Here is a 22,546-nt window from a genome sequence, read left to right on the forward strand (position 1 = left end):
TCCTTTCTTTTCCTTAATTTCTTCTCTCTCTTTTCAGCTCTTTTAATAGATCTTGGATCACCGTCCCTCTATATTAAAGAACGAGTACTTCTCCGCGTACCCCACCAGCTCATAACCAAAAATGAGTGGTAAATCAGGTTTTCAGTGTCATGCATATTGATATGTAATCAAAAAATGGGGAAAAAAATGCTACAGAGTTGAAAAGTGTGTCAACTTGTATTTTTTTTTTTTAAAAAAAAAAGGATTGTAAGTATGTTAGACTCGTTATTAGTAACAAGGTAATTTATGGGAGGAACCTTCAAGATTTAGTTTTGTACCCTCCAAGAGGCTCTTGTTGGTCTTTAAACTTTGTTTATAAGCATAAGCAAGGTTTTTATTAGTAAAACAAAGGGAAAAGGAAGATACAATAACAAAAACGAGTGACATAAGCTTGCCTCTTTTTTTTTTCAATAGCTTATCTATAAAGAAGTGGGATGAAACAAACCTCTGACCTCTTATATAATGCATGAAGATGCTATTACTATAGCTTAATCGGCACCAATGAATGCTTGACATGTTGGCCACTTTAGATTTATCTCCTAAATATTTTTCTTGCATTCCACCAATGAGTACTTTAATCTAAATGGAATGGCCAGAAAAAAAAATTGAGGAGACAAATCTAAACGTGGCACTATCTAATCCCTCCTCCAAACATGAACACAAAATGTAAACACGGGCACATATGCATGCATAAAGCATGCGCGTGCAAGAGAGAAAGATATAGAGGATATTTCATATCATTCTTAATGATGGATATCATGGTGATAAAGTGGGAGAAAGAAGACCTAATTCATCATTAACATGAGTCTCTAATGTTACCCTTTTGTCTTTTGGAAACATTACAAATGGGAGAATGAGTGCTTCCTTCCATTTTACACTACATATCCATCATCCTTGTGGCGGGCCACATTAAGATTTTAAGAATGGAGCATACCTTTCAAGATACTTAACCACATCATGCAATTTAAGCCTTCTCCTTAAAAATAAAAAAATTAAAAGAAAAAGGAAAATAGAATGTGTTCGACTCTGGTAAGCATGGATCAATGTTTTTATATCTGAATCAGACAGTGAAGCAAGCTGTTATCGACCGAGGTTGTAATCCAAACGGAGAGATAAACCACACATGAAAGATCAGCTGCAGTTGATAATGTAAATAGTAGCAGGTTGTTATCTTGCCTCAGATGGTGAATAAAAGCATCTCTCTCTCTATGGAGTGTAAATGTGGAAGGCTTCACCATATAAATGCTGAGAGGATATTGTCATGGACTATGTTCTAAATGTTTGAATCTATTATTACAATCCAGATGATCATATATCTTGTTCCATCATAAAATTGAAGTAATGAACCCATCACCCATTGGCTAAGATCTCAGCTATCAAGTAAAATTTGACAACACTCATTATTTGCTTTTCTCAAGTTCATGGCCCTCACGATGAATTGGATAGGGTCGACATTAAAAAAATAATTAAAAAATTAAAAAAAGAAAGAAAATTGGATAGGGTTAGACATTATTTTACTCAACAAATTTGGTTAGAATACGTAAGAATCATCCCCCTCGGACAGGAATGCCTCCCCTCTACCTCTCTACTGAGAACAGGAAGGAGGGTCTTTTGGCCATTTCGCCCTTTCCATTCAAAGAATCCGAGAGGGAGGAGGACTACGACCGTTCCAAGTCCCAACCATCTCAGAATCCCTCCGATGAACGCCACTGGTTATCTCTTTCTTCATTCCCATCCCCACCTCTTGCTAGTGTCAATCTTTTCTGATGCCCAAGATCGAAACTTTGGAACAAATTCAATTATTCTGAGGCCTTTTGTTTATAGTATTCTGGGTCCTTGATTGATGTTCTTATTTTTTTGCCTCCTTGATCGCTACTTAATCTTGGCGTAGGTCAGGGGATTCGTTGGTCGATTTTCCGACTTCGGTTTATCTACTTTTGGATCAGAAATACGAGAATTTTGGTGCTCTTGAGGTAAAGATGGGACTTTTAAGGTTTTCGTTTCCTATAATTTAATTGCTCGGTTACGTAAGCATGTGATCTTCTTTCTTACATGAATGAAAACAGGAGTCCCCATTAATTTTCTGATGATTTTGTCTGTTGTTTTTCTACTGAAATCTATTTTCCCTTGGATCGTGCTAACGCAAAGCTAATTTTAGGTGAATTCTTGATAGGTGGTTAAAAATTACATTTTCTGTGGGTTAAAGCAGTATTATCATCACCTGTTTGATAAATGTTCTTGATGAGTCTTCATCTATGATACTTTTTGCGATATGTTCTTATGTGACTTGACAAAACTGATTCGTATTCTAAAAGATTTGGAGTTGGATTTCTTCATAAGTTTTCTCTGAATTCACTATTCTTGCTTTACACTGCTTGTAATTTTCTGAATTATCTCTCGCGCTTTTAACCAAGAATTTATATAACAATTTGCTTTTCTAGTGATATTTCATGATGACATATGTTTATTGAACAATTTATAGGAGTTTAGTTAAGATTTGCATTATCGCAGCTAAATTGTGAGGATTAGCTATTTTATGTTGATGATTATTACAGATTTCAATATATAATCAGGCCAATTTCTTACACTTTGTACTTTGGCATTTTGCTCTGTTGCTTCCCCTTACTTTAAAGATAAGATGCCAACATTGACTCCGGGGACTCTACTGAAACTCCTTGATGGCATGAAGGTGGGTGCTGCCAAACCGATCGGCGAGCACCGGAGTGCGCTCTTGCAAGTGTCTGACATCTTGCCAATAGATGTCGATGAAAAGGATCTCTGGCCAACGCGTGGGTTTTACATTAAGGTGTCTGATTCTTCCTATTTTATGTATGCTAGCCTACCATTTGAACAAAATGACCTTGTTCTTAGCAACAAGATGCAGCTTGGGCAGTTCATGTATGTAGATAGATTAGAGCCGGGCTTGCCTGTTCCGGTTGTCAAGGGAGCAAGGCCATTGCCTGGAAGACACCCATTGGTGGGCAGGCCGCAACCTATTGTGCCAATGATAGAGAATGGAGAAAGATTAGGTACAATTCTTACTAATTGTGCAGTCGCTTCGCCTCGTAGAAGAAGCTTATGGGGACTGAACATGATCCCAATGAATGGTGTTTCTTCACCTAAGCTAGGGAAGTCAGCCATGTTGGATTTTGGAGAGAGAAAGCCAGTCAAGGAAAGAACACAGACTTGCCTGATTTCTCCACTGATAAATGGGAGATTGCCCAAGGAAGCATCAGAGATGGCTTTTGGATCACCAAGGACTGGGAATATTCTGTCTAAGATAACACATTGGAAGGGAGAAATTGCCACTAAAATAAGGGAAAGCAGCATCACTTCAAAATTTCGCAGGAACAAAAGCTTGGGCAATGAAGGACTTGGAATCCCAAGGACTCCCTCCACTGTATGCACCCTTCTCATCTTTCCTTTCATCTATTGAATTAGTAGTTTTATATTATCCAGCACCTATTATAGTATTGAAAAAAGTTACCAGACAAAGGTCACTTGCAATAGCTAAAAATCATGTGCAAGTCATTCTCTGAGCTTACCAATCTGCTAAAGATAATCCAAATGTCTGACAAGAAGTACAACTCTTGGTTTAAGTAATTGGGCAAACATGAATGCTTTTACCAAAACTAGAATAGACGTTTCAGTTACATAATTTTGTATCCATATATAAATTTTATCCTTGAGCTCCTTTTCACCAAAAGTAAAGAGAACTCTATAAACTGTAATCTAAGCACATATCAATTGGCTTCTGTTTAATTTGGTGTGCTAAGATAGGTCGCAAACCCTTACATGGCTGATTTAATCTAAAGATCAATTCATGGATCAATTATCTCATAAACTGGATTGTCTTCATCAATGGCTATGTGCTCAGATTACATGCATTGCTACTTATATATCCATGAAAAGGAATGTTACAAATGAAATACTAAAACTTTTTATTTTTTTTGAGCAATTCTATGTCTTCGCAGCAGTTAAATTTGAGCAACCACCCTCCCCCAACCAAAAACAAAAAAAGGAAAAGAAAAGAAAAGAAAGCAGCCCATGCTCTTTGCACTAGCACTTACTAAACATCATAGATTTCTACATTTGAAATTCACACACCACCTCTTATAGGGTCTCTTACCATATAATTTGTTAATTATGTCAATGGATATCTGCCTTGCTTTCTGTGTACAATGGTGTCCTGATCAGAAGGTCTGGGGAACTGGCATGGGTAGGTTGTATTTTTTCCTTTTTTATATAAGAAAAAATAATTGGAGGAGTGGGGTTAGATGAAAAGAATAAAAACATCTAGGGTGATTCGAATGAAGATAGAACAAAGAGATATTTTAACCTCATGTTCTGCCAGGCACAATTAAGATACAGAAAAAGGAAGTTCCCTAAATGATGCAGATTGCCATTTGCTTATTTTTTTTAGCTTATTCTTTTTATTTACAGGAGAACTCAACTACTGCCCCTCCCAGTATTCAAAGTGTAAGAAGGGCATTCTCCTCTCATGCATTTGATGAAAAATGTAAATCAAGCAAACCTCACCAATTGCAAGGTACTCCAGAAAACTCCATTTTTCTCACATTACCTGGAAAGCTCAGTGATCTAGGAAAGGTATGATATCTTATTTTCTACTTCTATTTCTTTAATTGGACCTACGAGAAAATATGCTGATAATGAACTGTCAGGAGGCTATACGTCAGAGCGCAGCAGCAAGAAACACAGCTCTTCAAGCACTAAGAGATGCTTCCGCGACAGAAACTTTAGTTCAGGTTCTCAAGTAAGATAATCTATATACTTTGCATATCATAAATTCTAAAAGAATTAAGATCTTGCATAGGTCTCAGGTAAGATAATCTATGTACTTGACTGTTTGCAGGATGTTTTCGGACTTGAGCACATCTGCAAGACTAGATGCTCCAGCTGTTTGTTTCGATCAGTTTCTAACCTTTCACAATGAGATTGCAAACATAGTGAACAATATGGAGGCAATACAAACTTCCACTGCTGTGACAAGTGATAAAGAACACATCATCAACAAACTAAACAACGAGGAATATTTGCGTTTATTGAATGAAATAGTAGATAACTTGACTAGCCGATATGAGCTTGCTAATGTTCAAGCAAGAGCAGAAGCATTTTCCAAATTGGATTCATTCATGCCTGACAAAATGAAAGCAAACCTTGGTAAAAGTTCAAGATTAGATGTAAACAAGAATAGATTCCTGGCTAGAAAACGCCCTGGTTCTGCGGTTACTGATGTAAACAAAGATCAAAATTCTAGCTTGTTCAGATTGATTAAATTGGCTAAGCAGATACAAACCGAGGCTGAAAATTGGTTTATGGATTTCTTGGAGGCAGCATTGGAAGCAGGTCTGAAGAAGACAAAGGAATCATCAGCTGTTGATGATGAGAAGCCAGACTGCTGCCCTCGGTCATTAATTATCAAAGTCATCAACTGGGTAGAGGTGGAGCAGAGTGACAGCAGCAAGAGACCAGTTCATCTTAGAGCAGCAGAGGTGGCAAGAAAGTTGAGGATAGAAGTACAGAACCCTTAAATTGGATTCTGCGACCGCATGCATTGTGTCATCCGATATGTCCATGGTATACAAAAATTTTCTCTTTTCTCCTCAAAATGATCAAGGATAGAAGTAAAGAATCCTTAAATTGGATTGTTTCTTGTGTATATCCTAAAGATGAATACATGGAATTTTTTTTATTTTATGATTGATGAGATAAAAGCTTTTCTAGTAGAACCACAGATTGCAACAGAGTCATGATTTCAAAAAAAAATAAAGCACGAAACTAGAGAAAGCAAGAGACGGGCGGTCGCCTAAGGCTCCGGAGTCCGTAGAGCTACAGTGAAAGCTAGTAAGCCACGCCGCTCCGGCGTACAAGACGTGGGAAAGAAGACGTCCGCAGGGCTACAAGACGTGAAAGCTACTTGCCTGCTTCGCTGTTGCCTGTGGGAAATCGCTTCAGCCTTCATGATGACGAGACGTGGGAAAGAAGTCCCAAATCCCAATACGATCGCTGTAAAGCTGCTAAGCGCAGCACAGTAGCATTATTCTTCCTTCGCACTGAGTTCGCACGCAGCAACCGTTCCCAAAGCCGGTCCCAAACCCCATCTTCCCCATTGCTTCTCTAGTTCTCTTCTCGGCGTTCTCGAATTCTCGTAGTCGCAGACTCGCTCAGCCGGCCGCCGGCGGCAGTCAGGCTTCTCATAGAGTCACGGCCTCATAGGCGAGGCGGCGACAACCTCCTCGGCGAGAAGGTGAGACCAGATGGCCTCTCTCTTCTCTCTAATGTGTACCGAGCCGGGCTGGAAGGGAGGGATGTAGGAATCGTAGTTCTCTCTCATCCTTCCTCTCATGTAGGGGTCGCAGGAGTCTAGTTGGCAAAAAAAACTAGTACAGGAAATTGCAGATTCTTCTTCACTGTTTTAAATCTAATCTCAGATGCTACGCTTTAGATAGATTTTTCAAGACATTTGGTGATCAAAGACTAGCTGATGACTTGATGCATAACTTTCCATAATAAACATGTGCATGCAGTCATGATGAATGATATGATCAGATGTATTACTTCGTCAAATAATCTTAGGTGAGGCACTTGACAAGGCTAAGCAAGCATTTCCATGCTTGCCAAATTGGCGAAGGTCTCTTATATTGGATCTCAATTTCACTTTGGTATTTGCCCGAGCTTCCAACTGTCCTAGTTCTAAAGAAGGAATGATAAGTGTGTGTATGTGTATTTGTGTTCTTCTTCGTTTTTTTTTTAATAAGAAAACACATAAATACAAGGTTTTAATTGGGATGGGGCCGTCCTGGTTTTTTAATGAAAAACCAAACCCTGACGCCGAAAATGGTGAATATCTCATCCGGCCCATTTGCCGACTCCAGGGCAAAGAAAATATTACCTTCTTTCAGTGGAGCACCAACAACTGCCCTGCACTTTGGTCAATGATTTCAGAAATCCGATAATAGGTTGTATATCTATTAACATCATTCCAGGGCAAAGTTAAAAATGATGTAAAGTTAGAGCTAATGCGAAAAGAACCCACTGTTTAGAATTTAGTAAAATGTATAAACATAGAAGGGCCCCTATTCAGGATCAGATCTTTTTTCTTTTACAAAGCAGTCCACTCAATTGAGTACGAAATTAAATATGGATAATTAATTAATTAATGCTGTTAAGAAGATCAAACGAACGTACAGAATAATTCAAATGAATTGACTGCACTTGAGAAGAAAAATATTTACCCTATCCTGTCACTTCCCCCTGCGGAGGAAATCTACCTAGAAGTGAGTTCTGAAGTGTCTAGGGAATAATTTTCCATCTTCCAAATGAAAAAACTCCACAATCTGATATATTTGGAAAGACCTTCGAGCTTGTCTGCTTAAGCTGCAGAACTGTTGCAAATGGACTCTGAACAGAAAAAATTTGCTCCCCGTAATGGTGCACGGGGACTTGGCTAGTTATAAAGTTAAAATCTCAGAGCATACTGCTGCAGGCCTTTATAAAGTCATAAACTAACAAAAAACCACCACTAAAACGAATATTTTATGGTTGTCTCTGTATGGCAGTTTTTGGAAAAACATAAAAAAAAACAAATCTAACATCCATCTTTGGGCCACAATGTAAACCATGTGAATAATAATAATAATACAATAGATTAGGCTAATGTATGACATAAATAATATCTCCTCATACAGCTTACCTCATATGGCTGAAATGCTACAACCTCCTACTACAAATTCTGGTTTAACCTGCTTCCAGTTATCGTAGGTTCAATAGATCTCCTAAACAGACAAAATACAAGCAACCGTTCATTACAGCAGCACTTACATGCAGGGTTCAATAAATTTCTAAGATTTGAATCAACAGCACAGAAGTCATGTTTTTATATATTCAAAGGAATATGAGGGTCTATAGTGCATGTCCAGCATATAAGTGCTCCATAGCATACATGGATGCTGAGAGAACCAAACAGAAAATAGGCCCTCTAGTACATAAAGAAGTTTACCCTACAATCTTGTAACTTGGGTTGACAAGGTTATCAAGACCTGCAACAACTTGGATTGATTCAATGACATCTCCCACCTTGAGATCTGCTAAATAATCCTCATTCTCAGTAACATATCCAAACACACTATACCGCCCATCCAATATATTCGCATTACTAGGTGTCAGTTCACTTTCTTTTAAAAGCCAGAAGACCTGGCTGGAAGCAGAATTGTTGTCATATTCCTGTTTCAAGTTCAGCAATGCAGAAATGAAGTCAGGGCTGATGGTATAAAACTTTTTATCGATAAGGGGATCTTTGTATGACTTACATCTCTAGCCATTGCCAAGGTTCCAAATGCATTAAATGGAAGTCGGGTTTGAGCTTTATATCGTCCAAGTTCCTAAGAAGATAGTGTAGAATCAGGATATGCACCATGGAGTTAAACACACAGCAATTATATGGAAATTCACCACGCAGCAATGATCATGCTGAAAGAGTAATTCTATAAATCCATTATTAGTTTATCACTTACCAGATATAAGATTTTTCAAATGCATATAAGGATTGTTAGAAAACAGATAACATGAATTTTACATTTAACCTCTATGTAGATGTTCAGACTCTTCGAACCTACGTTACAAAACATGCTAGGCACCAATAACCAGCATGTTACAACGTACAGCAGTTTCAAGAATTGGTTGATGTTGTTAATGTGAGTGAAAATGCAGAAAAATCATTTAAACAGTCTAAGCAAGATATGTTTGGCAGGGCATAAGCTCCCAGGGGTGATTATCACATACTAGGATTAAGCGCATACGATGACAACATGAGCAAGTCAAGAGATAGCTGGAGTTAAGATCTTTTTCATCAATTGATGAAATGGTCAGTTATTACTGCTGTACTTGGATTGCTATGACCCATCAACTAACGTTTGGTACTAGCATTCCTGCCACGAGGCTGTACTAAATGGTGGGGGCGCACACATCAGCTAAAGTTTGGTACTAGTTTTCCTGCCACAAAGCTTTTTTTAATCGGGTGTGTGTTAGGTACTAGTTTTCCTGCCATGAAGCTTTCTTCAATTGTGTGCATGTGCACAATCTATGCATGCATGCACGTGAGTGCATGTGTTGTGCTCGGCCTTGGAGCATGTGGTGATTGGCAGGGCTTAACTTGATCTCCATGGTTGCAGCACAGAGATTGTACCATCCTGACACTTGGATGGATTGATTGTTGGCATCCTGCAGATTCACCGAGACACCTTTCTTCTGTTTTTTTGTTTTTCTAATGTTTTCATGGCTGTTTAGAGGGTTTTCAGTGTGGGTTTCTCATAATTTGGGATTAAGGGAGGTTTGTGAGCCCATGATTAGGTTTCTTATGTGGGTATCAATACTGATATCAATTTGGTATTCGGTTTATGGTGCACATGATCCTTCTTCCTCTCTTTCTCACTTTTCTTGTTATGTTGTGGCTTGTATTTGGAGGATGTACTGTCATAGGACCTCTCCTTAAGGGTTGAGTCCAAACACTCAAAAATATCCCTAGTCCTAAATTATGATATAAATAAATATCAAACAAGCCTTTAAAAAACCATCCCGGTAACTGTCCTGGTTCATCCCGGCAAATGCCAACCGGAACAACCAGACTTTCAGGGTTCCCAGAACCATCCCAAGACTCAACATCTCACCATTCTGAATGGCTGGGACAGACTGCTATTTCAATTCTTGCAGGCATCAACCAATGTTTGGGATCATAGTTCCTACCAAGGGGACTCTCTTTAGTTTAATCAGTAACATTCACTCCCAATATTGGCTGACAACCTCCTCTTATTTCTCTCCATAATGCATATAATTGGAGCTCTTAACTGGTGTATTCAATAATGAAGAGAATGTATTTCCTAGCCATAAGCCTTAAGAGATCATGCAAAAATATCCAGCCAATGCTGGCAACCTCACATTATATGCAGTATAGTTATTTTTTTTCATTTATCCAGGCAAATCAAAGATGCCATCACTAAGAAAATGCTAGCATTAAAGGCTTTGAAACGTCAAAGATATAGTCTACCCAGGTTATTTAAGAAGATGAATTAGAATTCCTTCATAAATCAACTTACTTCTAATGTCACACCATAGACCGGCATTTTGTCACTAGTAGCCGTGATTTCTAGAGGTATTGTTCGGATTTTTTCTGTACTTGGATCAATAAAACCTTCTGCAGGTCCCTCAGGATCTCCAGTTTGAACAACAAAGCCATCGGCTGCAGCAGTACCATGTAAACTTTGAGTAGCTACATACTTGAACAAGAAATAAGACAAGCACCCAGCCATCATGAATTAAAAATACAGACTCCCGAGTGAGAAAATGAGACACATGCACGCATAGCTCAAGTTCTTAACATAAAAAGCTGATGATATTTGCAATATTGCAGATAACCCCAGATTTTGCATGGTTGGATAATATCATTGATGAATCAGATGTAAGCATTTGCCTTTAACAATTTTAACAATATGAGACAAGGATCTACCTCTTTGGATTTCCATTCCATCATAGAAGTGCCTTTCCACTAGATCCAAGAAATTCCCAGCTGTCACAGGGGCATTGTATCCATCAAGAACTATGCGAAATACACACTCCTGTATGTTGGGATTGTCCTTAACTTTCACCTTCATATCAACAGTTGCCCTCCCCTTTAAAAGAGGCATACTACGGTATTCCTCTGGCACTTCATATGGGAAACCATCCACCATATCCTCTTCAACACTGCAGAAATCCAATGTCGCAGGAATATCTCAGCTGCAGTCAATGACAAGGGTATAATGAGAACTGTGCCTTTTAAGAAGGCTTATGTAAGTGTTCTTGTGTCAGATATTTCTCACCCAAAAAACCAAGCATAGTTAAACATCAGATTGATGTCTTATAAGCAAGTAGAAAACAGTTCAGTGCTTTTAGTAACTATCAAATAGAAAATGGTAATAAGAATACCGCATGAATTTTCAGTGCAAAAAAAAAAAAAACAAGCGCACCTATTATATCTATAAGGAAACATGTCATGTTGGGAAGAAAACAAAAAGACATTCAACAGATTCAAGAGGAATGGTAAGGCTAAAAAGAAACATCTATATTGCCCAGCTTTCAGAAGCCATAACACCATGTGGAATTGCAAAAATGTGAGCCTTAAGTTCATGCATAAATCCAAAAAATGACATTATCCTTGGTATAAAGCACAACACCTCCACAGTTACTGCTCTAAATAAAAGAGCAGATAATATCAGGTCCTGCAGCTATTGTAGAAACATAAAACCACATACATGACTAACATAGTAGTAGATGGAATTTTCTACCTTAGGTGCCACAGCCACTTCAGAATCTCATTCTCACACCTGCTTCCTGAGTGCCTCCTTTAAATTTGTTTGAAATCTCAGCTTCCCCACTCTAGCATCCAATGATACTCCAGCACCCATTCACAATTCATGTAAATAAGGTAGGAAGTAATTAAGCAAAAGTAAGGCCCTTTATTAATTTCCTTTTTATGCTTTTTAGAAGTGACACCCTGGCTTTAATTTAGTTATCTCATTGCAAATTCTATGGTTGAATTGGGGCCTTTAGGCTCTAATCCACAATTGATACTAATTTGTTGGATGATCTGATACTCCAGGAGAAAAATTATGTGTATGTGTACAGCATTTGCAAATTATGCACAACTGCTGCTAATATATACTTCACTACTACCTTTTGTTTGAAGTCTGTATTTTCCTTTTATGTGACACTAGAACCAAATCTTGCTCTTTTAAATCACCGAACACATGTTCAAAGTTTGGCATCTTGCTCCCTATTTGTCATTGTTGAATAGGTTTTAAAATGCAGTAAACTAGAAATGAAAAAATATAAGAAAACTATGTAACAGATTAGAAAAAAATCAAAATGCAAGATCAGGACATATTTAGGTTAGTGTTGTTGATATTGGAATGCAAATGAAATAATTGCACTATACTAAACACGAGCATTGTACATGATAAAAATATCTTACGCTCCAACATATTGCAGAAGCTCCTTTTGTTTTGCTGCAACTGCATCCCTATCCCGTTCCTCTACAATACGCTGGAGCTCTTCCATTCCAGTGGCCAACTTGTCAACCAACTCTTGTCCATGTTCTTTTTTTGATTCAGCCACACTCGACAGAATCAAAGTTCTCCCCTGATTGAGAGCACGAGATGCATGCCTCACATTCTACAATTCAAAGCAGAAAACTTTGTTATTGATTTAATTTTCTTGATTCTGTAATTGCACAATCTATCAACCAAAACAATCCAGTTTAACAAGGCATCACCTAGCTAAAATAAATATTGCAAAGCTTCTAAATAGCATATGCAACTGTTTCTAAGTTTGGAAGTAATGAATAACGGGTGGCAGATAAGATAGCTAGAATCATTAGATTATTACATTTGGGTTGTGACCACTTGGAGTATGAACCATCCAAGAGATGATCCATTAGAGCAAGAATATCAACATCTGGCCAACAAAGCAGCAGGGCGTTAACCAGCTCATTGGCACTATGAAAGATAGGGTGGAATATCGTTGTCAAACAAACAAGCTGTTCATGATATGCCTGTATTCGGCTTAAACTCAGCTCAGTAAGAGACTGCTTCATCAGATTTAATACTCGAAAACCTTGGCTCAGGAAGTGTTCTACTTTCGTGGGTGTGGAGGTGGTGTTGGGTTTATCTCTTTTTTTGTGGGGGGGGGGGGGGTGGGGGGGGGGGGGGGGGGGGGGGAGATTTAGGCTACAAGATGGTTGAGTTAAGCTGAAGCTCAGCCTGTTTACAATATAAGCCAATGTCGAACATGACTTGACTTGCCTAAGCTCCATTCATTTACACCCATAGGATGGAGGTCAGGATTGAGTTCATTAGACTTAAGTTTGCATTTGCCTAATTCATTTGCAGCTCCATTACCCCTGCTCCTAAGTGAGGGAAACCCATTACATTAATGAAACATAATGTGCTCCACACAAGCGTGGACCAAAAACTGGTTTTTCTAGCATCTTCCAGAAGCATCTTTTACTTTTTAACTTTATGAATTCCAATAACATACTTGCTAATTTTACTTTGAGATTTATTAGTTATAAGTAATTTAAGAACCACATACTCAAAGAAATTATGGAAAAATGACTTACACATGATTTAATATGTAAACAACATAATCAAATTGGATCTTGTGCTCCAAAGGAATGTATAGTCCATCATATGGATCTAAATCTTGTGATCCTAAACTGATCAGACCGAAGAATGGGATCTGAATCATTTAGGGGCATTGAAAAATTCAGATAGTGAATCATAAGATTTTAACAACAATGATGCCAAACATGACCGTTATGTACTTATTTTAAGAACATGGGTTTGGTATGACATTATGTAACATGCATAATACAGTGTAATTATAAAACACAAACCACTTAAATGATTGAAGAAATTGTAAGTAAAGGAACAGCAAATAAGATCTCAGAATGAGATTTTTGCTAGCTATGCTTACTCTCTCAACCAAATCCAATGCTCTGACCCCAGAGACCTTGAGACTGCCGGTTATATCCTCCAGAGGCCTTTGAACCTCCCAAATAGCTTTGCTATTAATAGGCAATGCATACCTCAACAAGGCACCAGGATCTTTAATAGGTGGTCCAGAGATTAAAACTGAGAGATCAGGCAGCACGGGGCCTGAAGGGGATGCATGTGCAGGCCAGTCTAGTGTGGGAACACCAGTGACCAATCCAATTGCCAATGCTATGGAAACTGAACATTCCTTCAGATGAAATGAGTTCTTCTTCTGCCCAGAAATTCAAAATATACACAAACAGCTCTCAGCATTTACCATAATAAACTGTTGTAGTTTTAATAAGAGAACACAAAAGAGTGACTGCAATATAGAATGGTATTGTATTGTACAGAACTAATCCAATTCTTTCCAGCAAGACAAAGAAAGAATTTCAAATTACACTTATCGTTTAACTTTCAAATTTAAATTCATTTTTTCTAGCAACATGATGGCCCTAAATATCACGAAAGAATCCATGTCAACACCAAGAACGCAAGCTGATCTAAAGGAACTAAAATGTAAATGGAAGTAGTTTGAAAATCTGAATACTTCAAGGAACCGTTCTGATAAGAATTTGATTATGAAAAGTTAAGTTCCATAAGAGCAAAATGGCACAAACTAACCAATACTCTCTGGCAAGAGAAGAATGAAAACCAACTGGATTATTCATCTGACCCATGAAGAATTTCTCTCTCAAATATTTTCATCTTCTTAAAACGAAATATGAACATATTGATATACGATTCGTATTATACATAACATGTGAAAAGGAGATCTGATATTATGAATCCAAAAAAAAGAAGAAAAAAAATAAAGGGAAATGCTCTTAAAGTCTCAGCATTCTTACCAAAGGAAACTATCTTAATATATACAGTTAACTTTACAAAGAAGGAAATCGGAATTGTGCGACTAATTCAACCATCCCCGGCAGAAAAGTAGACAATTTTCATCTAGCCCATCAAGAATTTGCCATTCTCTTTAAAAATTTCCAATTTCTTGATCAAAAAGAACTATGCAATGCTGCAGAAACCATATCAAACACAAAGAGGGAAATCTAATCTAGAGGAGATAAGAAAGTCATGATAAGTGGTCTAAGAATCTCAGGCTTCTTTCTAAAAGGAACTATTTGAATAATGATAAAAGAAAAAAGGTGATTTTCATAGATAACATAATAAAATTAACCAAAAGTAAGCCCATTTCCTCCTTTTTTTTGGTACAGAAATATCTTTAATTGTCCATCTAATAGATAGAAAAATCGTCTTTATTTAAACATTACGCTACTTACTTGAAAATAAAGTAGCTCTATATGGCTCGAGAATCTTTACACAGAAGAAATTGTGATGTAATAGAATTAAACAAGAAGTGGACGTATTTGCTCTCACATCGTCAGCATTCTTACCGGAAGGAACACATTTCACAAGAGTTAATTTTGTGTCTTCTACGAAGCACAAAATGCAAGTGTAACTGAACCCACTCAATGCCATGCAAAAAGCAAACTTTAATTGAATCACTCATCAAATACGCAAAAATCACGACAGGTGCCCACTTTCTTGGTGGGAATTAGCTCTACATTGCTTTCCATTTTTAAAACTAGAAACATATAGTGGGAAATGATCTAAAAAAGTCCGCATTGGAGGAGAACTGGACCAACCGCTACCTCTACCCTTAAGGATTCGAGTTTGGGAAACCTCGAAGAAGAAGACGAGGAGCAACGGAACCAGAGGGTTCTCCGGTGCCCATCGAAGCAGCTCCGCTTGGCCGAGACGGAGGATCTCGGGCCAGTGGCGGAGAGGCGGCAGTGGGAGGAGAGGAGGGCAGCCATTGGAGCCAGCGTTTCGAGAGGAAAGAGATCGGGGAAGGTAGGGTTTTGGAGAGGAGCGGAGAAAGCGAAGATAAATTGATGGTGGAGATCCGCACGGTGCGGATAAGGCTGTCGTAAAAGACGATGAGTATTAGGATTTTTTTATTTTTTTTTCGGCTGGTTCCAGGCCAAGTAAAAAGCTCTCCGCCTTCGGATTTTGCCCCTGTTTGATGAGGTTTGGGCGAGACCTCTTTATAGATAATATACTTCTAAATAAAATAAGATATTATTTCATATGGTCTTAAGCTGAAAGAAACTAAGTAGGACTTTGAGGATAGGTTTATGCCGAATATTGATACTTTAGCATTACAAGGTGTGAGGTTCTTCCATTGCAGAAGGCAATATTTCATTAGCATCTCCATATCTATTCTATGTTAAATGAGTATGCTGGGATCTTTGTGTTCATTAAATTTCCTCCAAGATGGAAAATTAAATAACTTATTTATTAAAATTTTATATTATGTAAAATATGTATGAAAAATTTGAAAAAAAAATGTATAGTTTTCTCATTAGATAAAAAATTCATTCAAGTTTAAATATAAGTCCATTTCTCTCGTTAACTACTCTCCAAAGATTGCCCGATCCGGCTGACCCTATTTAGTTCGCATTTAGGTCAAATTTGATGGTTTAGGTAGGGTCTATTAGAGATTGAGTCTTATAAAGTAGACTAGGTTGGGGTTCAAATGGATAGCCTGAAATTACTTTTCAGTGGGTATGGTCAAGAGCTCTTGACCCAAACTCTGAATGGTTGTGATCAAAGTTTTGTATATTATTATCCTTACTTTGACTTCACCTAACTCAAGATAGTGGTACTCCTATTAATTATCCAACATACTATTCTAACTTCACAATAGGTACTAGATATTACACATAAAAGTAAAATAAATTTATTTTAATATATTTTAAGACAAATTTGTATTACATATCTTATCTTTAATAAAAAAATTGATCTATCATTTATATAAATTTATACAATAGAGAATAATAAAAATAAATAATATTAAACTTTTGAAGTATTGATTGGAGAGAGAGGATTAGACACTGAAGGTTGGGATACCACTATGGAGATTGAGGGAAACAAGGTTAGTAGAGTGGGATAAGTTTGTTAGATAGAGAAAAAATAATTAAGTTATAAATAAAAGGAATTGGTAGGCATCAAGATCAGGACGAGATAGAGAGGATCGAAATTAGTCATGTACATTTTTTTTCCCTAGAAACCACTCATGTTAATAGCTATTATACTAAAATTTATTCGTGAAAGTGTACACTAGGGTGGAAAGCATGATTGGTTGCTTTGTGCTCAAAATTCAGGAACCTTTTAAATTTGCACTAGGTTAAAGATATATACCTATTGTTGATTTCCTATTTCCCTTGTTTCTCTCCTGCCAACTTGTTTAGTATGAAGGGCTGGGGGGTGGGGAGAGAGAGAGAGAGAGAGAGAGAGAGAGAGAGAGAGAGAGATAAGCGTGAATTCAGTAAAAAACCCAACCGGAGTCTGGCATTATAAAGTAGCAGCGACATGCTATGACTGCAAGAAATTAAGAAGAAAATTTTGAGATGCTCATCAAGTAGTCCCCGCCCATGCTTCAGTAATCTGTAGTCTCCATCGGCATATATACATAGGCTCTTCAGATACCAGAGAAGTACAGTCGCATTCAAACAAAACATTTGCCCGAACAATTGCGCCATCATTCATCAACACAGGAGTCGAAATCCATTTCAGAGGACAGAAAAGAAAGAAATAGAGTCAAGACTACTCTCCACTCAATCCCTTCTCCTTCTTTTTTCTTTATTGAAAAAGAAAAAAAAACTAAACCTAAGATCATCTCTGCACGCTCACGCCATTCTTTGGCTCCTTGTGACCAGCGCTTGGAGCCATGGAAGCCGACACCGGCAACTGAAGCTCCCCCTTGGTCTCCTCTTGGGGTGTCGAGCGGTAGTAACAGAAGTAGAGCAATAGCTGCATGGCACCTAACAATGCCCCTAGCCCATTCGGAATCTGCATGCGAGAAGCAAGAAAACTAATTGATGCTGCATCTATGGAGTGATCGAAGAGATGCAAAAGAGGAGGATGGAAGGTTGCTTACCACGACAAAGATATCGAACTTGAGGAACGCATACACAGTCCAGCACACGCCATTAAGAAATGCCGTAAGGGAAAGGAAGAAGGGCATGTACTTGACGCTCTTAGTCCGGATAACCAGTCTCTGAAATAATATCACCATGATGGTTATGTTTTAGCGTCCTCAAACAAGCTAGTGATGCCGAAATGTCGAGGAATCCTTGCTAACCATAATCTCGCATTGTGATTTGTAACAAATAACACTTAGAAAGCAATCTTATGAATATTTTACACCTTAATATTTTACAATTTGTGACCATTATATAGCATGAACAAAGGACATAGACCATTGATTCATATAAATCATGAAAGAAGCCAAGAAATCAATTTAGCATAACCAGTGAGAAATGTATTATATCAACTCAGTCAGAGTTTGAATTTGGATCCTCTAGTTCGATGGAACTACCTAGAACTTATGTTTTAGAAAATCCTATTCAATCAGCTATCAATGACTAGTTGAACAGAAAGAAAGAACTAGGAAGAGATTTAGTGTAACTATCCCTGTTATTGGCAAGTGGACGGCGAAAGAGAACGCTTACCATGACCGATAGGGGAGAGGCATACATGCAGGAGCCGAAGATGACGCAAAAAATTCCAACAATGAAAGTTCTCTTCTTATAAGTGTGCTCCCCTGCAATGACGCCTGCGACCACAGATCCCATAAACACCAGCTCCACGGCCAATATCTTCAAAACCTTCAACTGAGTTTTGGGGGAAAAAGTTAGAATTCAAGTAAGATAATGGAACAGAGGAGAAAGCTGAGGAATAATCGAAGCAGACGATTGCGAGACAGTACGCGAGAGCGGTTGGGGGCGTAGATGAAGAAGATGGTGAGGTAGATGGCTTCGAGGACGAAGCCGATGCCATTGATGGTGACGATTAGGATGCTGTTTGGGTGCACCACGGGGAGCCCGTAGAACACCCACAGCATGCAGTTGAGGAACGTTGCCAGGTACGGAATCGGCGAGAAGTCCTCCACTGCCTTCCGCTTCCAAATCTTCACAAATGTCGGCCTGTGCGCGCATTTAATTAATCTCAAGTAAACGAATCGAACTAAAAAAAAAAAGATGATCATCTCAGTATTTTTTTTTCTCATCTTGGGAAAAAGAAAGAGCTTACACTGGAGAGAGAAATAAGGCGAAAGATAGCACATTCCCTGAAACAAAGAAATAAGATAAAGAAATTTCAACAGATTGATATATGGAACGGCAGGGAAAGAGAAGAACGACGTGCTAAAAAAACTTTGTGAAACCCTTCTTTTTCTTTTTAGGAAAAAAAGAAAGAAAATAACACGAGAGATCAGAGACAGATTGGATGCTAAAGATTAAAGGGGGAAAAAAGCAAACTAAATAATATATTTTCGTTGTTATATGAAAAAGGATTAGAGAGAACAAATATGCAAAGATCTGAGGCAAGGTTAGGATTGCGCTTCAGTCCAGAAAGAGAGAAGAGATGCAACATAAAGGAAGAATTAAATCCTTACAAAAGAAAGAGAAAAAAAAGTGACAATCAAAAATAGAAAATCCTCGAAAAAGAAAAAAAAATAACACTGCTATTAGAACTAAACAGTAACAAATCTAAGTAAAAAAAAACAAAAGAAAGAACATGCGGAGAGAAAAAAAGAGAGGGATCGATCAAGTAAAAGATGGAGGTTAGATTTTCTTCAGATACCGATTATTCCAACAATATTGCGAATTGCGTTCGTGCTCAACATCTTCACCTTTAACCACCAAACCTACAAACTAAAAGCTATAAGAGAGAGATGATAAAAAGAGGGAGAGTGGAATAGATGGGGAAGACGAGGGGGAAGGGAAAGCAGGGTTAATGGAGGATTTTATACCGGGTTATTAATGAGCTGTCCAGACTCCAGAGAAAACAAAATAGGAATTGGCTGAAGATTTGGATATCGTTATCCTTAAATATGATTAACTCGAAAATCAAAAAAAGAAAGATTTGATTTCGAGTTTATCCATTCGGGGAAAATCTGGCGAAACGCGAGTGGCCAAATATATCTCTCTCTTCCTTCTTTTACTCCGCCTGCGCGCATGCATGGCAGAAGAACTCCCCCAACGAGTTCCACGTATATATATTCTATGCCGATGAAACATCCGCCGTCCATTCTTCCTCAGATCACATCGTGTGGCTTCTTCAGACCGATGCATATATATTGACCGCATGTCCGTGAAATTGAATTGATCTTGCTTTTAGGGATCCGGCTTACCCAGTAACCGCTCGAATTTGTTGACCGAGTTTAAATTTTAAGGTCTAGATTTAAATTTAAACGAGACCATGATTGATGAATTGCATATTTTGGTGCACCAAGAAGACATAGAAGCAATGATGGGTTTAAATTGCAACGAGCACATTGGATTAGGTTCGCTTGAACAAATTAGTGAATGACCGTATTTTTTTTTAAGTATTTTGTGGGACCGTTGTAAATTAGGAAACAAACTTAGCCTTATCCACATTGCTCTAATTGATTTATTGTTTCTATCCAATAAATCCATTCGAATGATATAATTTTAATAACTTATCCATTCAACCTTTAAATCCAGTATTTAATATGTTGCACCAGAAACAAAAACAATGTTCTATTCATCAAAAAAAAGATAAACATAGACGAGATCTCGAACTAGAAAACCAGCTCCAGCACAACTGAAACATGACAGCCGCCTCATTTTATCTGAGATCTCTCTAGCTAGGGGATATTGAAACAAAATCATGAGGATGGAGTAAAATTCTATCAACCAACACCTCTTCCAGTAAACTTTCCTACAAAAACATAGAACTGGGGAGCAATTTTAGTTTTCCAGATTCATGAAGCATTAACTGGTGGCAAGGTGGGAGACTGATGCCCAGCGGCCAATATGTCATAAACTTCTTTCGCAGTAATTGTAGTTTTGATATTTTTACCCCAATTCTATCATAATTCTGTGACATTGCCGTTGCTGATATTTGGGAAACAAGATCATTAGAGAATAAAGCAGTCAACTTCTGCATATCTCACACATTACCCGTCACGCCTCGAACCTAGCACCTGGTCTAGTATGCGATACGGCCGCATAAGCTAGTGCCCTAAAGATCAACCTTTATCCTAGAAAAATTTCAAACATTTTCAAATAGATAGATTAACAATGTTAGAGCTAGGAGTAGGGGATTTATGTTAAAATATTACATGTCTAAGCCCAACCAAGGAATCATCAATCTTTTAACCCTAAATTTAAAATGTCCAAGATTCTCCCAAGAATTGTCGATAATAGAAGAACCCACTACTGAAAATTACATAATTACCTCCAGATTATCCATAAAATCAACAACATTCTCCTCTACTAGAAAATTAACTCAAATCTTCCATTATAATACCTTTCGAATAAAAGTATTATGATTTCTAACCAGTTTCAAACAATTCAATTCACCACGTCTCCGCTGCGCACTTTGATCTAACTCATCAAATTCTCTAAGGCTGTTAAATGATTTCTGATCAAAGTATCACTCTGCATTGGGATTAAGAAAATCCAAATTTCAAAATTTCAAATAGAACTAAAGCAGAACCTTTAAATCTCTTTGTCATCAATTTATGTAGAGTGTACTTACGATAACTAGCACCTCAAGCCATTAGTCAAGTCTAAGGTCACTACATGATCTCTACAACCATTTTGGAATCCAAAATATCTAAGTTTAATTTAAAAGGAATAACCCCTGAATTCCCTCAGCAATTCGATTAGACAATCTATATTGATCTTTCTTCCAGAAGAATTTACTCCAAATTTAATGGGTTAGAAGTCTTTGAGTCAATATCAGTATGAGTAGAATTAGCTCCATACCTCCAAATCTTTCTTCACCAAGATTATCTATCATGAACACTATATGTGATAATGCATGTAAGCATCTTATGATCGAAGTCCCTAGACAATATGACATTTTACTAGTAACTTCATCAATAATGACAACAGATCCCTACTCAAATCTTAGACCTAGACTTGAGTTTCATTTGATACATCCAATAGTCTCCAACAATTATGAGAAAGATCTAGTAGCCCAATCCAAACATAAAAATTCTCCTAACTAGAATTCCTCCATCAATATGCATACTCTATAGTCTCAAAATAAAATCAAATAAATCAATAGGAAATAGACTTATTTATAGTATCCGAAACTTTCAATTCCAAATGTGATCCACATACGGATTTAAATTCGAAGAACATTCCTTTATAATACTATGAAAAATCTTTCTTAGTTCACTCCAATACTATGATAGATCCATGCACAAACTCCACTCTAATAATTAGCAACAAAACCAAAAGTGCGATTACAACTAAACGCATATCAAGTTTGAACTTCCAAGTTATTTAAACAACATTAGGACTAATAAATACGATACGGTATAACCAACTAATACAATATGCTATAGTTAACCTTCTTACACTTATCTTAGGTCAAACCTCCCTTATCATAATCAAAGACAAGTTATCCAATCCTTCCATACTCATCGAATACCAAACTCAATATATATGTTGTATCATAATGCTTAGTGATCTTCACCTAAATATTGAATTTAATTCTGCTACTTTTATCATGTCTTAAGTGACAATAACCTCAAGATCTGATATATTTCTGGAACAATTCTTAGTGATCTTAAACCTATGCTCTAATTCCATTTTTGTCACAATTTTCAATGATTTTAGACCTCAAACTCTGATGTCACTTATGCCACAGTCCCTAGTGGTCTTAACCCATAAGCTCTGATATTATTCCTGTCACAATTCCAAGTGATCTTAAACCTAAGCTCTATTAGTTCTTTTTCGGTCATGATCCCCAATGATCTTAAACCTAGGCTCCGATAGTTTTTCTATCACAATCTCCAATGATCTTAACATAAGCTTTAATACCACTTTGTCACGCCCCGAACCCAGCACCCTCTACTGATCCGCTAAAGG

General features: G+C 37.5%; 3 protein-coding genes across 8 annotated transcripts; 1 reads left to right on the plus strand and 2 right to left on the minus strand.

Moving 5' to 3' along the window:
* The first annotated feature begins 1,593 nt into the window (after window positions 1–1,593).
* On the plus strand, window positions 1,594–5,757 carry LOC103715126. Of its 3 annotated transcripts, XM_039131703.1 has the most exons (6): window positions 1,595–2,012; window positions 2,673–3,068; window positions 3,168–3,439; window positions 4,483–4,647; window positions 4,722–4,813; window positions 4,913–5,757. In XM_039131703.1, exons 2-6 carry the CDS (start codon window positions 2,678–2,680, stop codon window positions 5,589–5,591), a joined length of 1,599 nt encoding a protein of 532 aa, XP_038987631.1. In that variant the 5' UTR covers window positions 1,595–2,012; window positions 2,673–2,677; the 3' UTR covers window positions 5,592–5,757. The 3 variants fall into 3 exon arrangements, with proteins under 3 accessions (XP_038987630.1, XP_038987631.1, XP_008800879.2); XM_039131702.1 differs by having other exon boundaries at window positions 1,594–2,012; window positions 2,673–3,439; window positions 4,737–4,813; XM_008802657.4 differs by having other exon boundaries at window positions 1,596–2,012; window positions 2,673–3,439.
* LOC103715128 (peptidyl-prolyl cis-trans isomerase CYP38, chloroplastic-like) lies at window positions 5,680–15,536 on the minus strand. Of its 4 annotated transcripts, XM_039131704.1 has the most exons (9): window positions 15,278–15,522; window positions 13,567–13,857; window positions 12,065–12,264; window positions 10,562–10,797; window positions 10,152–10,294; window positions 8,370–8,441; window positions 8,060–8,283; window positions 7,754–7,835; window positions 5,680–6,981 (listed from the first exon to the last, which is right to left on the minus strand). In XM_039131704.1, exons 1-8 carry the CDS (start codon window positions 15,446–15,448, stop codon window positions 7,784–7,786), a joined length of 1,389 nt encoding a protein of 462 aa, XP_038987632.1. In that variant the 5' UTR covers window positions 15,449–15,522; the 3' UTR covers window positions 5,680–6,981; window positions 7,754–7,783. The 4 variants fall into 4 exon arrangements, with proteins under 4 accessions (XP_038987632.1, XP_008800882.2, XP_026663500.1 ...); XM_008802660.4 differs by lacking the exon at window positions 5,680–6,981 and having other exon boundaries at window positions 7,584–7,835; window positions 15,284–15,536; XM_026807699.2 differs by lacking the exon at window positions 5,680–6,981 and having other exon boundaries at window positions 7,584–7,835.
* A 1,685-nt stretch (window positions 15,537–17,221) lies between these two features.
* On the minus strand, window positions 17,222–19,390 carry LOC103715171 (bidirectional sugar transporter SWEET5-like). The gene is made up of 6 exons (XM_008802712.2): window positions 19,281–19,390; window positions 18,729–18,765; window positions 18,406–18,622; window positions 18,149–18,310; window positions 17,575–17,694; window positions 17,222–17,486 (listed from the first exon to the last, which is right to left on the minus strand). Exons 1-6 carry the CDS (start codon window positions 19,321–19,323, stop codon window positions 17,310–17,312), a joined length of 756 nt encoding a protein of 251 aa, XP_008800934.2. The 5' UTR covers window positions 19,324–19,390; the 3' UTR covers window positions 17,222–17,309.
* Between the last annotated feature and the right edge of the window lie 3,156 nt (window positions 19,391–22,546).

This window comes from Phoenix dactylifera, chromosome 11 (assembly GCF_009389715.1).
Source record: "Phoenix dactylifera cultivar Barhee BC4 chromosome 11, palm_55x_up_171113_PBpolish2nd_filt_p, whole genome shotgun sequence".
Taxonomy (NCBI): domain Eukaryota; kingdom Viridiplantae; phylum Streptophyta; class Magnoliopsida; order Arecales; family Arecaceae; genus Phoenix; species Phoenix dactylifera.